Source organism: Mycetomoellerius zeteki, unplaced genomic scaffold (assembly GCF_001594055.1).
Source record: "Mycetomoellerius zeteki isolate Tzet28-1 unplaced genomic scaffold, Tzet1.0 scaffold221, whole genome shotgun sequence".
In the NCBI taxonomy this organism is placed as follows: Eukaryota; Metazoa; Arthropoda; class Insecta; order Hymenoptera; family Formicidae; genus Mycetomoellerius; species Mycetomoellerius zeteki.
Window position 1 is genome coordinate 1,706,046 of NW_017257184.1, and position 16,914 is coordinate 1,722,959.

The following is a 16,914-nucleotide window of genomic DNA, read 5'->3' on the forward strand; positions in this document are numbered from 1 at the left end:
GCAAATGTGTTTATTGTAAATTGATGAAAAGGATCAAATCAAATATGACAATTAAAATATAGGATTTTGATTGTTTATTGAACTTTTAATAGATCTTACACTAGTGCGATGATTTGCTTTGACATTATAATGGCAAATGATCAGAGTGTTTGCATATTCTTTGCACGACGATTATACAGTCTTAGTTAACAAAAACAATTTGTATGGCACACGATTATTCGTTTATAAATAATCAACATATGCAAAAAACAATAAATTAACAATTATAACAAACGACTCGTCAGGCACTAGACAATAGGCATTCAGGTCACGCAACAATCAACATTCTTTAATATCGTATCACTGATTTCATAAATACACGTATACATGACATTAATAAAATTACACAAGACTGAACGATCGAAGAAATAAATCGCGAATTGAAAGATATCAGGCCGTTTTAAAAGGGGACAAAAGTCCTAATAATATATTTAGATAAACAATTACAAATAAATAGTCTTACACAAGACTGTAAAAAATGTGGAATTCATTCAAACAGACAAGCGTTTTTCATTCAGACTTCCGCAACAATTTTCGTAATATAATTCGTTTCTGTAATGAGTTTTAATTGTTTCTCTGCGTCGCTATCACGTGAATTCGTTTCAACTTTAAAGATATGCACTCGTGTAAAATAGGAGGACTCTTTCATATCGTAAACATTACTATAGTTATGTATAATTATGAATTTTTTAATACGTTTCTCGTACCCGCATATATCCCATTACAACTATAAGAATCGATAACAATAATTATATAGATTTTATTCTGTGTAAAATCAATTGATCAATCTTAAATATCTGCAAATATCTTTACAATTAACATTCTCTCTCTCTCTCTCTCTCTCTCTCTCTCTCTCTCTCTCTCTTTCTCTCTGTTCAATATCTCTTAAAAATCTCTATATTTATCACAATTATACTTGTTCTTCGCGAAGTCCCTCACTGTGTAACTTACGACCGGACAATTCTAGCATGACCTTCGATGTCGGATCTTGATCCAACACAGACTTCATTTCGCGCATATCCTCTTCCACATCTGGCACTGGACCGACTCCCCATACCTCGCAATGTTTGATTTTGAAGTCTTCCTTACCGCTAAGCTGTACATAATTTTGAAAAGTCGTGCACGACAAACTTGATTTGCCGGTGCCGTATTCGCAATCCAACCAGAGGCCGGGATAATTAAACTGCCCCCCCATAAGCAGGCCATTAAGCATCGTTTGCTGATGGAGATTGAGATACTGATAGTGATTGTTGTAATTCGTCGATGAAAATGTCAATATTTCCGGCTCAAGCTTGAATAGGAATGACGTTTGATTTCCTATGAAATTCGGTCCTAGTTTCCAGCTGTCCGAGGCAAAACCGCCAAACACATGGTCATCCATATCTTGTAGTATGATAATTGTAGCACCTTGCATCACGATTCTTCCTAACATGGTTGAAAATGATTCGCCATGCACCTGACTCGAAAACAGAAATCGCCATTCATTACGTAACTCGTGTGGCAGACTCAAATTTAGGAACAGAACATCTCCCAAACCTAATATACTTGGAAAGTGCGGTATATTTTCTAAACCTTTGCACAACGGCAAAAGATTCAGATCGTTTATTCGCGCTCCTGTATTCTTATCGCTACCCTTCTTTTGAGAGACTAAATAGAGGTATTGGAAAACGTGCGATTGAATATTCTTGAACGTGGCAGCTGTCATAAACCAACTTTCCACTTGATCGATAGTCAACGCATCCCCGTATTTGATCAGATCCTCACAGAGACTGCGAGAACGCATTCCTATACGCCTAGTATTGACCGTGCAGCCGATGCTACTCCAAGTGAGGTAATGCGCATTGATAGAATTCTTTTGTAGTCGTAAGTAAGAATTAATCGTTGCTTGAAGATACTGAAGGAACGAAGTGGTGGGTATTTCATATTTTTGCTCTTCCTCTGAGAAACCATCAAAAATCAAATTGGTGCGTTCCTCGGGATTACCGCGTACGGCAAAGACATAGAGTCGACCGAAGTTCTCCCCGTTGATGGTCGAGACCTTCTTTCCTGGATCATGACAGAGAAATCGGACTACAAATTGCAATAAAGCATCATCCAAATGTATCGACCAATGTTTGAATATGTCCTCGCGTTTAATGGAACCTGAGCTGCGGGACATAGACTTAAAGAGGTTCTCCACTAATGTCAATTCCTCTGTGGAAAGAATATTTGCTGATGAAGCAGAACGGCTTGATCCATGACCCATCTGTAACAATTATACAATGTCAATTGTTTCGCTTACTTTAAAAGCAGTTTTTATTAATCAACTTTTATTACTTTTACTAATCAAATCATTTTCTAAATAATAGTTTAATTCTATATGTATGACTTTACACGGAAAAAAAATTATTTGGGTGGTACAGCAAACCTATAACTTACTGCGCGAATTCAATATCTATAACTAAGAAGATTTAATGGTTTAAATTTAACAAATCGCTAATGTTATTCAGCTATCAACTTTATTAACATAGAAAATTGACTGTCTGTATATTACGACTGTAGATTTGCTGAATCAGTGAAGTTTTCAGCTGTTTTTTTTTTGTAGGGGTAAAATTGTCAACAGTATATAACAGTATTTGTTTCTCTCACTGTCAAAGTACACAGTTAATATAATTATTGACGTCACATTACATAAAGGAAAAAGATAAAAAAAGTTTTCCTCTTTTCCAATCACATTTTAGAATTTGCACAGGCACGCTATACATTTGATCGTTATTGACTTTGAAATCATAAAAAACAATACAATCTATCACGTCATTGATAAGTGACTGATAAAGAATATATATATTTCACACACCTTTCGTACGGGCAAGTAACCTTTCCCGACAGTCCATATACCTCCTGGTCTTCCACCCGGTCGCCCTGTCTACGTCGAGAACGCAAGGACACCACCCTGCACCTTTCTTGGACCGCGGATCCGCTGCATCCGCAGATGTCGACTGGCCGTCGGCGACGCGACGTTGGGTTACGTTTCGTCACGTCGCGTCACGTCGTCGTGCGAATGACGGCGATCGTGCGATCGACTTGGACGAACGGCCTGATCACCAGAAGACTTGAAGGTTATGTGCAACGCGCGAGCGAGCGAGCGCGAGCAGCTCGCTGCTACGAGCCGCCACGAGTGCGCACTGCGCACCCTCGTCGGCACCTATCGACTTCCATCAAGACGCCTGCGCCACTGACGCACGACGCGCGATGCATCGTCTATGCATCATTTGCGCATTTTCCCCGTTCGGCGTTCACGAGTAATCAAAACTGACGGTGAAACATTGAAACTTGTCGAAATTGTAACCGTCTCTTCTTTGATAACGCGAAAAAGTTGTGAAGCAGATTAAAACAGTGGTTTAATAGCAAATCGCGGTTTAGGACAAAAATTCGAAAAATCTGTCGAAAATCTAGAAAGGAAAAAAAACTTTATCTTTTTTTTCTGGAGAACGGAACCTCTGAATTTTTCCACGAATAAACGCAAATAGTGGAACAAAACTGTAATTGCATTTAAACTCGATAATAATAGCATTTGTAAAATTACTTTTGAGTGTTCGGAGCACAAAGAACGGGACAGCGAAAATCCAGCTGATCTATCTTTCAACTGTCAGCTTATTGCGAGCACTGTCTGTTCCACTTGTAAATGCATTTGTTTATGCGTTTAAGTATTTTTTTACGATTTATATACGAACTTCCATAGCAAGGAACAAAAATTCAAAGATTTATCGAGAGATAATTGCCTCGCGAAAATATTCATCGCACAATGTGTACATAAAAACAAAAGAGTTGTGAAGGATGAAGGCAGTAGGACGAGGATTGATTGAAGTAGGACAAACCGGGAGAGGGCAGGACGAGGAACGACACGAAACACGGTTGGACGCGATCTCGCTCAAAGGGAATTATAGGCGCGTTGCCCGAGTTATGCAATTTTCACGGGGTAAATGAGATGAGATGACCTGGTGCCTATGCACAGAGCGCATTCGAGATGACGTCCGTAATACGTCAAAGTCGAAACACAGCACCGGCTGTTTCCATGCAATTTTCGCACTGGCGCGAAAACGCTTGACTGTTAAGTATTGTTTAAATGAAGATTGGTTCTTTTGCTTTCCTATTTCTAAAAAGAAATTGCTGAAAATTAGGTATATGTCGAGTATCGTAAAACGATTAACGTGTACCAACAACGTTGTGTAATAATAAATACCTATAGCATTTTTTTTTCATCAAATAGGAAATTTATTATAATTATATAATTATATACAGAGAAAATTTTGTTTTAAAATTTACCCCGAAAATATGGTAGTTGTGGTACAATACAATTTTTTTAAAGATTTTTACCATGCACTTTAGTAAAATTAATCGAATTTATTTTATACTTTATTGTAGTTTTATTAATGAATGAGAGAGATTTACATTAAAAAATTCTTGAAAATACATTGTTGTATTTTCACGACTATCGTATATTTTCAGAGTAAACTCTAAGAAAAAATTCTCTCCGTGTAGAATAAATTTATTAAGTATTATTAAATATACCCTATGAGTTAGAATAAACACTAACTATATATAACATAATATTATTATTATAATTTTTCATTCAACAATATTAATATATGTAACACACATTTATGTAGGAGTTACATTGTTGAATCAAAAATGACATTGATGTTACTATTAATTGATGTTTACGAGGTATAACATATATTTATGTATAAAATATAATAAGATATAAAATAATATATGTATATATATGTATACTTTTCACTTTCATTAACATGATAAAAATGATTCTTCTTAAATATAATGTATTTTTTTTATTTAACTATATTTAAGAAGAATCATTTTTATCATGTTAATGAAAGTGGAAAGTGAACACTTTAATGATAGCACGTCAATGAAAGTGAATTCTATGCATAGCTCATCTTCCGGAAAGTCGCCGATGTCCGTCGAGAAAAGGAGTTGGCCGAAAGGAGAAAAAATGAACCGCAATTGGATCAAGCTCAAGATCATCTGGTTCGCAAGATCTTCTCGAGGTAGGAAACATTCTTGTTTATTGTTACTATCTATTAGTTACCCGAGTTACCGAATATGAATGTATTCGAGTTTGACATCAATTACTCATCTTTGGAAATAAATATTTGGATCATAAGGAATCCATTCCGAGAAATCAAGACATGGTAATTGTATAAAATAAAAAACATTCGATTACTTTTAAATCACACATTCCTTAATTATAAAAATTAAAAATTTAATTTCACGGAATGGATTTCTGTTGAGAAAATTACAATTATTGCAAGCATTATATTGGTTTGTAGTTGACGACTTCCGGTTGCCACTGATTAAATCGTTTGAAAGTATCTGCTTCGACTGGTTTTGACAATCGTAAAAATCTTTATCGAAGCATGCGAGAGAGCGCAATTTTACATTCAAATTTCTTTTATATAACAACTAGATATAAGTGACTGTAATTTCCCATGTGATATATATCATAAAATTCTGCATATTAATTCATAATATTCTCATGTATAGAACATGTGCACGCGTACAACGATACACGATTTTTCATAATGTAGCGTAATTATTAATAAATTGTCAATAAATTAAATTTTTCCTACGTGCTATCGATAAAGATAAAATAAATACAATTTTGTTTAAAATAATTCTATCTATTAATTAGTCTTTATATATAAATTATGTACGTACACATACGTATGAAAATAACTAAGAAAATAACTACTTAAGAAAAATTATTAAAGTAATAATTAAAGTAACAATTAAAGAGTTAATAAGAAAATTGTGAAATCACATTTATTAAAACTAACTTGAAAGTACTCAAGTTTATTATTGCGTAATAATGACAGTTGGTTTTAACAGTTTTACATCTTTATGCGCGTGCACATGCAGTATCCTGCGTGACACGTGCGAGAGAGAGAGAGAGAGAGAGAAAGTGAAAAAGGAGAGAATGAGAGAGAGATAAAGAATGATAAAAGGTTTTATTGCGGATTTTTGTATCTTCCGTGGCTGTTGCTGAATGTGACTGTTGATCGTGTTGCTTGGCTGGCCTGTTCTTTCCGAAAAGGTTCAAGAGTGATGCAGAAAGCCAGATCAGTGTGACCAGGACCGTGAGTGGACGGTCTCATCAGGATTCCGACGAGGAGCTCACCGTGAACGTCCTGCCACCCTGGCCGAGTTTTAGGCAATTTCATTATTTTTCTTATGTATTTATTTCTTCTCTAATTCTTTTTTGCCGTTTTCCTCGCTACACGTCTTATTATTATTATTGTTGTTATCATTATTATATCGTTATCTTTTGTCATTGAACTTATATTTGTTATTAATTACCGTCGTTATGATCGTGGCAGTTTTATTAATACCCATCGCGATGTATACTGTATATTATTACATTATGCATATTATACCGGAATACCTGTTTCAATATTCGTGTACAAGTGTATATATGTAATATTCATGAATATATACTGTATGTTACCACGGCAGCGCGCGTGATGCACGTGTCTCCGCGGGTTAATCCCACATTTGCATTCTGAGTTTCATTAATTAAATGCCTCATTGCGTACTTTGATCTCTAAGTCAATACTGTTTGTCAATTTTAAAAATATGAAATAAAATAATTTAAAAAAAAAATTGAAGCAGATATGCTTTGTGAAGAACTTTTATGTGATGTATATCCAATGGAATAGGAATCTTTTTTTATAAATGATTTATACTTAAAGAAAAATTAATTTTTTGTAATTTTAACGATGATTTTGCAAATAAGGGATTAAACTGCATCATCTCTTAAAACAAAGGTAACAACGTGCAGAATGTTCTTGTGCAACATCGACAAACTTGACTCAACTTCATCTTTAACTACAAGATGTAGAAAACTGATTTTTTTTAATGAAAAAAATAAAAACTGCATGCATAAGATTAAAAATTATTTACAAACCATTTTTAAATGGATAACTTTTAAAAGAATTAAGTTTTTATTTGCTTTGATCAGATTGTACTTTGATAAAACCTTATATAATTTAATGCTTATAATTAGCTACACTTCGAAAAATTTAATGTTGGAATCCACGGAAGCGAAAGAAATCCAGATAAATTCTGCTTGAGACGGTATTGATCTCAGATCGGTTTAAGACTTTTCTTTGATATAAAATTTGTCTCTGTCATTCTCAAGAACACGCTGCACACATACAGGTACTTCCCCAAATCCATTTGACGCGATAAATATCGTAATGCATCTCGTAATGTGCCAGCCGGAAGGTATCACGTACGTGCATTTGCTGTACATACGCTTAAATTGTGAATAATAATAAATTTTCATCGCACGTTTACGTTGAAACACGAGCAAATCGAGAATGGTAGCCGCCACGAACATTTCAGACATTTGTCCTCGTTAAATGCATTTGCGTTATATATTATATTTTTGATAAAATATATAAAATCAATGCGCTCTTTTGTTTGAAGTGTTACAATGTCATTGATATGATTAATTATTACATCCTACTAATGTTTATTAAAGTAATAAAAGACAAATTAGAAATGGGATTTATTTAACAATGACACAGTATTGATATAATGATATAATATTTAGAGGTCATTGGAAATTTTTTGTAAATAATTCTAATTTTTACTAATTTTTAATGTCTGAACATTTTGTCAAATATTTTGCGTTAATAAAACACTTCGGTTTGTTCGTCCTTCCAGCAGCATTTTCACGAGACGTACATTTCGTTTACGATATTGTATCAGTACCATTATTTTAACAATTATATTGCAGTTTTTTTAAACGAATGCTAGAGTGCTGTAAGATATATGGCTTTACAAGGTCATGCGCATCTTTTTCGCATAATCATGATAACATACATTTTGTAATTAAAAGCCAGAGTCACATAGCATAAATTGCAGGATTTCGTACAGTTTTTATTCCCTCCGTTATACAGCTTTGCAACTTTATCTGCCAGCTTTTATTTTCAGCGCTAGAGCGAAATAACGTAGTTATAACGCTATGGATACTTCGAATCCTTACAAGGTTTGTTAATAAAAAACAGAAGATCTGAATCGTACAATTTAATATATTTAATATAATTGACATCGGCAATAATACTTTTCGATCAAACGATATCTTATCTATATAATTAAAGACTGCGAATGTAATTATTAATCGCGCATAAAATTGCGCAAACTCGTAATGCTGTCGGCGAGATGAGAAACTGCCGAAATCCTGATATATTTAATATGTTTGATCTTCTTTTTCTGCAAAGTGAAGTGCATGTGACGAACGCACACACTCTAGTATTCAAATTTCTCTTTATCTCCTATATACTATAGTTTATCTTTATGAGAGTGCATATATGTACGAACATATATAGTATAATACTGTCATGCAGCTGCCCGAAAAATTATTGGAATGCCAGACAGAAAATTAAATAAATATCACGCTATATTTACGATTTACAGCTATAATATTCTGCTTTTTTAAAATTTCTATCGTAATAATCAACGATTTTATACATGTATATATATATATATATAAAATATAATGTTTTTCGCAATTTTGTGCCTGATTTACACGCAAGATGCTTTCATCGCTCTAATTATTTCTCCTGAATTATTACTTGATAGTTTTACGCTACTTTTCTTTGTAGCATAATTATATTATTTATGCTCACTACTCTTACAATAATTTTTATAATGATTGCTATGGTCAAAAGACATTTTTATAGTTCGACGATAGTCTTCCGATTTATATGCATGATAAAATCGAGGTTTTCTTTAGAGATATGATAATAATAAGATTATTTTATTATTATTTATTATACATACACGTTAATAAATTCTGTAATCAATAATATTTATTTAATTGAAAAATTTCGAATCGCCTTTGTCAATTCAAATGCATGATGACATTTTAATATTTTAATACAAATTGCATATATACATATATATATATATTAAAATTTGGAAAAAGAATTCTCTTATATCTACGCAAATTATTTAGTATTTTCGATAATTATTTATATAAAGTTGGAACATTAATTCGGTTTATTATAATAGTATTATAGTAGTTATTAATATAATTAATGTACTTTTGATAAATTTACTTGATAAAAATTAATGAAAATTGTATATAAATCGTTGATTGATTAATTTTTGAGAGGAACGAGTGTTCTTTGACACATGCAATACGATTTTAATAGTATTTTTCACTGCTTACGCGAATCTTATTTCACAAAGACGCTGTGACAGCATTATTATTTTATAACTATTCGCCGCGTTTAATATGTTCGACAAAGTGGCATTCCTAAAGTTTGTCAGGCAATTTCTCATCCCGATGTCGTTATCATCTTAAAAGATAATATCAAAAAAGATAAATGTTGGTCAACGCTATAGTTGGTGTAATATTCTCTTTAAAAAATGAAGAAAAAATTAAGTAATTTTGATATTTTTCGATAATTTTTATATTATTATTAAATAATTTTATGAATATATTAATTTTATGAATATATTATTTATCCATTAATGGATTTGATATTTTAGTTCAATGTTTTATGTGTAAAAATCCGCGTTCAGATACAGTCATTTAAAATTTTTGATATAATAATTTTTTGTGACATTTATATTATCAAACATAGAAAAAGACTATTATATTATTAAAGTGTTTCACAATTAGAGTACATCGCAAATACATGATTTATTATTAAATTCAATGAAGATATCGTATTGTACTAACAATAAGATTTTTGCCAAGAAACATTTACGAATTTAAGTACCCTCAATTCGTGTCAGCAATATCGCTATTTAACTATTGCCAAAAGTCAATTAAAAGTCATGAAGAATACAAGACCTCTTAAAAAGTTTTTTCTAAGAAAGTATCAAATGGCGTATGTTATTTAAATTGAATGATTTAAATTGAATTAAGAAGTTGTAGCACGCGCGTGAGAGACTTGTATAATTTTAACGTAAAACATTAAGGTTCGTATTCAGAACGCGCTTTTATGATGTTAGCGCGTATTTAACATACAGTTCACGTATACTACAGAATTTCACACATAACAGCGCCTATTATCGATAAAAGCGCGTTCTGAATACCGGTCTACAGCCCTGGTAATTCGAATGTTATTGGTAGTACGAGAACGTGTCCTGTTTGAAAACTATTTTGTGACAATGTTCGTATAATAAATTAACCAAAGTATTCACCATCGGTGTTTACCAACGTTCTCTTTTCGTATGTTTTGCCAACTCGTCCACCACAGTCGTGGATCCCGTAGGCACGTCGCACCATAAGTCGCTCGACCGCCAATCAACCGAGACTACTTTCCTGTTTCTAGCTCTCGATAGTAGGCGGCTATATTCTACGCTACGATGATAACCTGATTAGCTTGGCCTCGAACTAGTTCGGAGATGCACCGTAGATACAATCGGACCGGAAATGAGAAAACGAAACTCAATGAAGTTATATAGAAAATCAAGTTTTTCACGTGGGAATGGTCTTTTGTCCAGCACCCCTTCATCACACTTTTGCCCCTCTATGCATTTGTACTTTGCTGCCCTGGTCCAAATCTAGGGAAACCAGCCTTTATCGTATCTTCTCCTTCGTATATAAATATATTTTGCTAATCACTTATACACTAGGAAATAAAAGCGAATTTGTTTCTCTTTCTATTTCCATATAGATTTCGCCGCGAAAGACAACACACTGCCGATGTAGAAAAGGGCGACGGCAAAGATGCCAAGGATGGCGAAACGTCGCAAGCTAAGAAGCTATCTACCACCGAAGAAGGTGGAACAACTGTTGCGAAAACGCGACCCGGCAAGTGGGGGCGTTTATTAGGTAAAATTAAAAATAAAAAAAAATTCTTATTAATCTTAATTACATGTAATTAAATCAATTAAATTAATGAGATACATAATGCGCAATCGAAGAAAAAAATTTTAATGGTACATTTATTCAAAAACTTATGAAACGCTTATAATGCTACAGGTAGTTCAAGTTTGGACACTGGTAGCGAATCGGGTACGGCTGGCGATACATTCAAGCGATCTCTTAGCGCAAGAGACTCGCGCCCAAGTTCCAGCGCCGGCACTAACAAAGTCTTCCCGAAGCTAAGCAAATTGGGAGAGCGCACAATCGAAGAGAGCGGCGATAATGTCGACAATCAGAAGGATACTCAGCAACAGCAGGCGCCGCAACAACAAACCCTCAGTGGTTTAGACTCAAAGCAGTTGCAACTGCGACGTCTAGAGAGCTACGATGGTGGTCTGATTACTCAGCAACCGAGTCACGAGAGAGAGATTCTTGCGGCGGTATTGGAAGTGAAAGTGGATTTGAAGTTAGAAGTACAAAGGGTAAATCAGCGACTAGCCAAAATCGAAGACATGTTGCAGGCACTGATGAACAAATTGCCAGCCGCCGGAACAACATCGTCCAGCGGCACTAATGGCAGTTCTCAGCAACAGAAGATTTCGAGCTTTACTCTGAGCGGTGTCCAGAGTCAGTCACCCGTCACCCCGAGCGCAATAACGTTGGTTCAGTCCGCGACTCAGACTACCGAGTATAGACCATCGATCGCTACCACGTCGACATCCACGACACCGAGCGAAGGATATCGGGAGCAATCGACGGCAACGGAGCGAATATCAAAGAGCAGTCAGGAGCACCATCATCATCATCACCATCACCATCAATCGTCGTCATCGCGGGATGTCAACAAGGAACTGTTAGAGCGGCTTGCGCAGGCTTCCACGTCGCGCGGTGACGATTCGAATGCCCTGGGACCGCTTATCCTGCGAAAGCGACGCAGCAAATCGCGCAACAAAGGTGCGGCACCGCTCGCTCCACTTGCCACGCAGCCAATGAGCCCGTCAGAAGCCACGGAGACCACGCAGATGCTTGAGTGTACCGATGATCGGGATTCAAGCAGTGGACCGACCGACAGAACTGTCGCAGACAGAACCGCTGAAAGATCCGACCGTAAAAGACCACCGCCCAGACCGAGGGAGTATTTGTGAAAGTTCTTCTCTTGCGTCGATTATTTCTTTTCTTCCTCTCCTCGAGACAATCTACCGCGACGCGGTCAAAAAACTTCATCCAATACGCTTGGTAGTTTAGCTTTTCGTAAGAACATGAGTCCGCTGTATGATAACGCGCTCACAGTTATCTTATTCTAAAACGTTTATGTATATACATCGAACAATAGCCATTGTTTCGTTACTCTCTCGTTTGTATATTTGCATGCATGGACAATGGCACGTAACGTGGTTTATCGTTTTTGTGCAACTGGAAGATCTAGTTGTTAGCTTTACGCGCGTGCTTGAACTTCTTCAATTACACAATTGGGTATTGAGTGTGAGTAAGTTTATTCTGCTTCTCCTGAACAGCGGACCGCAGCGCTGTTAATGAATATAACATGTCGATAATTATGTTCATATATCGACTCTGATAATACGTATTTATAAAGAGAAGAGCTTCGTTAATCGCTCTTCAAGATGAGTGAAGGGACAGATGAAGCAAAGATTTCACCTCGAGCCAATGAAATGCTAGCGTAATTCTACTTGGCCAAAAGCGGTATGATTACTGAGGAAACGAGATGCATCTGAAGTACGAATTACTCGCTAGCGACGGCTTCTTCAAGACACATCGAAACTCTCTGCGGGAGTATATTCACCCTTGTATACACATACACATATATACACGTAGGTAGATATAGATTCACGTGCATCGTATAGTGAATTTCACAGTAGAGTTTCATGGCTACATTTCTAAGCCTCTTTCCGGCCACAAGAACGGTCACATCGACACCAAGCCATTATCTCTCTTAATGAGGCAGCGTAGCATTTTGTAATTATTAAGCCAAGCATGTGATTCGTGATATAACTTGTAATGATGGTGTCTAACCAGATTGTCAAGGTTGTATAGTCGGAACCGACCAAGTATATTAATCTTCAATAAATATCATAAAGACATAAAGTGTTGTAGGATCGAGGACATTGAGAATATGTTACAGAAATATAAAGTAAAAGTTAATATAGTACAATAAAATAATTAAAGTCTTACATGTAAAATGGAATAATTAAAATTATTCCTCTTTCAAAAATATTTCACGGCTTTTTTATTAAATAGTAAAGTAGTAATAAAAAAATAAAATTTTAATATCGTAGATTCCATGATACTAAAATGTATGATACCGCAAATGTAGGTGACTTGGTACAATGCAAGTAACTTAGGACAGCATGTACTTTTGTTAAATTCAATCGTGATATCCACCCATGAGTCATTAAAGAAAATTTAAAATTTAAATTTTTTTTAGAAACTCATAGATAGATACCACGATTGAATTTAACAAAAGTACTTGCTGTCTCAAGTCACCTACATTTACGGTACTTGTGGAAGGCTAAAAGATCTAAACAGGTAAATAATTTTTTGAGGGCTCGAATAATTAATAAAAATATAAAAATTTCTGATCTTTTCTGAATAATAGAAGCATTTATAAATAATTTTTTTTCTTTATAATATAAATTTAAATAAATTAGGTATTTTTAGTAGTTTGCTGTCTCAAATATATTTATATTGCGTCCTCATTTTTTACTGATTCTGCACGTTTAAGATTCTGCACTATTAAGTTCAGTTATTTGAAAAAGACAACTGGTTAAATTGAGAGTACATGTATGGTGTTTAAATATATTTTTCTATAGATAGACAGAATATGTATTGCAATAGAGTAAAGGTACCTGAATCTAAACTCGAAGGCTTTATTGTGTCGATTTAATTTCCTTTGGAGGGAAATTGATCAACAATTTAAAAATATGTGGTTTGGGCACTACCCGACAGATAGAGGAATTTTTATCTTGGTTGAAAAATGTTTACAAATCTTTATTTCAAATGTACATTTATCTTTTTGACTTTAAATGCATTGAATAATGCTATCGAACAATGCTGAATAATTATAGAGCAGAAGAGCGAAAGTAAGAGCTAAATACTCGAAAGATCTCATCGTACTCGACAAATAGTCAATGGAATTGCAAATGTGATCGTTCTATCCAAGATGGAACCGTCGACACAATCTGTTGCATATTGCAAGTATAACTTAAGCAGTTTCGATTGAAACCGTAATTTAAAAGTTTTGAATCAATTTCACGTAAAGTCTAATTATTTTTGTTATATTTTTTAATTAAAAATTTTATCATTGTTATTTATTACAATATATATTATATTGAAATCATAAATTACGAAAATATTTTTTATAACATTTTATGTTGCTTTTTTACTTAATTATTTATTTGATAATTTAATCATATTGCATTTCACATGACGAATGATTATAAAGCAATGAAAAAGTGTGATTTAACTTGAAAATTTGCTCTTCAAGTTGATGAAGATGTTAATTCGTCAAGAGAAGTTACTCGTACAGATAGTATTGTTACGCAGGGATGGCGCTACGTTCACAAATTCGTATGATATACATACGAAGCCAAAACAGCAATATTAGATGTATATATCTTGTAATATGACATGTATATATATTTGCATAATCATTGACCATACAGACGGGGAAGTAAGCTGCTGCTGCTACTGCTGTAGACGAGAATGGCGTCTTTGCTAATAAAACAAGCTGACAATCAATCTTTTGCAAATATTTATTAGATTCAGCCTAAATTATCGTATAATTATATACGATTTTAAATTACTTGCCATTGCTATTTGTGAAAAAGAGAAGAAACAATTAAATTGTTTCAATAGCGTGCTATTTTTTACTTTTAATTATCTCTTTGATTTCATCTTTTTGTAGTTATGCAATTGTACGAAATTAGTATTTTTCTATATTCAATCAAGAGCCGTGAAGAGCAAAGGCACAATTCTCATTACCAAAAACATTTGATCAAAGCGAAAGTATACGTGCACACACGTAAAATACACATACACATATATTTGCGCATGTACATATTTATATACATATATAAATATAATAAGATACAAAGAATATATATATATATAAATAGAGAATATATAATTTCATGTTATGAAAAGAAAAATTATCGAAAAATCGAGAACTTTGTTAAATAGATTTAGAGACAGAAACGATGTAGCTGGCTCTATCATAGTTTATATACTTATACGCAAAGAAAAAGATTTAACACTGTTGAAATTGTAGTAGTTAAGCCAATTAAACGATTAAGTCTGTCGCTCATCGATTATATTGAAATGCGGTACGCTGAAATTTTTCATGCACTAATCATATCGCGCGGGCCGTTATACGCTAAAATGCTCGACCTTTGCAATTTCCACTCATTTTTGTCAACAATGGAAGAAACTAAAAAGATGAAAATCCAATTTGTTAATTACAACTACCTTTCCTGCACAATAATGAAAAACGTAAAACATTTACATAATATGGAAACGCACGCGATGTGAATCGAAATATAATTATATACCGATTATTCCGCGCTTCATTGCTTAAAAATTGTTCACCGACCGTAATGCCAGTTTTATTTGAGGATCACAGTTTCTATTTGTTACTTAATGAGATACGATAAAATATTACAATCCAATGAACTCTAAATAGCAGCAGTATTTCTTTTAAGATCAATGTGATAAAGTGACAGCGAGATAAGAAAAATGATGTATAGAATTTCGATTAATACATAAACAAACGCGAAAGTTAGTTATCCAATTATTCCGTGATATTTACGCACCAACTTCAACAAAGGAGTATCACTTTCGACAAATCAAAGAAGACGATTTCTGTTAGTTTTGAAAACTATTATATAATACAACCGAATATATGACAAAAGTTATAATACGATGAAACTTAAAAGAAAAAAGGAATTTGCGGCATTTAAATAAAGAATATTAATTGAAAAAATTAACATAACATTTCTTTCATTACCGAATTCAGAGTTTCATTATCGAAAACAAATATAATACAATCGCTTATAAAATATGGAAATATTATGAATAGCATTAATCATCGATTGACTTCTTAACATGAATTCGATTGTTACCAAAATTTATATTATCTTCTCTTTCTTCAAAGCTAATTGAAATCTGCTAAATCTTTAATAACACATATATATGTGATATTGCAGTTTTAGGCAAATACTAAATGTAGAAAATACAGTAGTGTAATAATCTATATTTCTCAGAGAAAGAATATAATATTAGACGAAGAATTGCTCGTAAAATATTGCGCAGTTTTATAGAAAAAGTCATGAGAGGAAAGCAAAAACGAGCTTAAGAATAAACGTGCCCGCGTGTAAAAAGAAATAGCTCTCTCCGTTCGCGATCTGCCCAAATCGCTTTTAGCATTTCACTGTCATCGTTTGGTTGCGTTAATAATTTTTACCTATTGCGAAAATCTTTGTAAAAACTTTATCGAGGCTGTGCGATGAATTTTTCTTTTTTTTTTATTTTTTAATTTGGGGAATCATACAGAAAATCCGTTTAGAATATTTGAATATATTTAAAGACGGTCATGTTTTTAATGAAAATATATTTCGTGATTCAAATTGTGCAGCTGGGCAGGTCGTTATGGGACGTAAACAAGAAAATATGAATGCAATACGATTTTATGATTTTTTTACATCAGCTACTTTGCAATAATACGAACAATCGCCATTCGAACGACAATGTCGTAATATGAGTTGTCGTCTCTGACTTTACATGCTTATTCGCTCTCGAAACAAAGTTTCAAGAAGTCAATTCTTGCGACTCGTTACAACGAGTTATTACACGGCATGTACAAATCCGCGTTCGAAAGTTGCTGCGAAAGCTTTGCTGTCCTTGATCATCAAAAACAAAGTTATTCCTATATTATATATACATTATTGTATTAAACTTTATATTTTAGAACAAGC

At 33.8% G+C, this 16,914-nt stretch overlaps 2 protein-coding genes across 2 annotated transcripts in view; one reads left to right on the forward strand and one right to left on the reverse strand.

The window, feature by feature from the left end:
* eag (potassium voltage-gated channel protein ether a go-go) overlaps nt 1-12,112 on the forward strand; it is a 60,916-nt gene extending 48,804 nt beyond the window's left edge. Inside the window, 4 exon segments of the mRNA XM_018448491.1 lie at nt 4,972-5,087; nt 6,134-6,250; nt 10,737-10,894; nt 11,045-12,112. Of these exon segments, the coding sequence (XP_018303993.1) occupies nt 4,972-5,087; nt 6,134-6,250; nt 10,737-10,894; nt 11,045-12,072 (1,419 nt within the window). The 3' untranslated portion in view covers nt 12,073-12,112.
* Nucleotides 78-3,207, reverse strand: LOC108723037 (TLD domain-containing protein 1). Its single transcript, XM_018448492.1, has 2 exons — nt 2,876-3,207; nt 78-2,284 (listed from the first exon to the last, which is right to left on the reverse strand). The coding sequence occupies exon 2, from the start codon at nt 2,282-2,284 to the stop codon at nt 950-952; it is 1,335 nt and encodes a 444-aa protein (XP_018303994.1). The 5' UTR covers nt 2,876-3,207; the 3' UTR covers nt 78-949.
* Nucleotides 12,113-16,914: the final 4,802 nt, after the last annotated feature.

What these genes read in the sequence shown, in the direction of transcription:
- LOC108723037 (XM_018448492.1), bottom strand. Translation starts at nt 2,284, where the DNA reads ATGGGTCATGGATCAAGCCGTTCTGCTTCATCAGCAAATATTCTTTCC.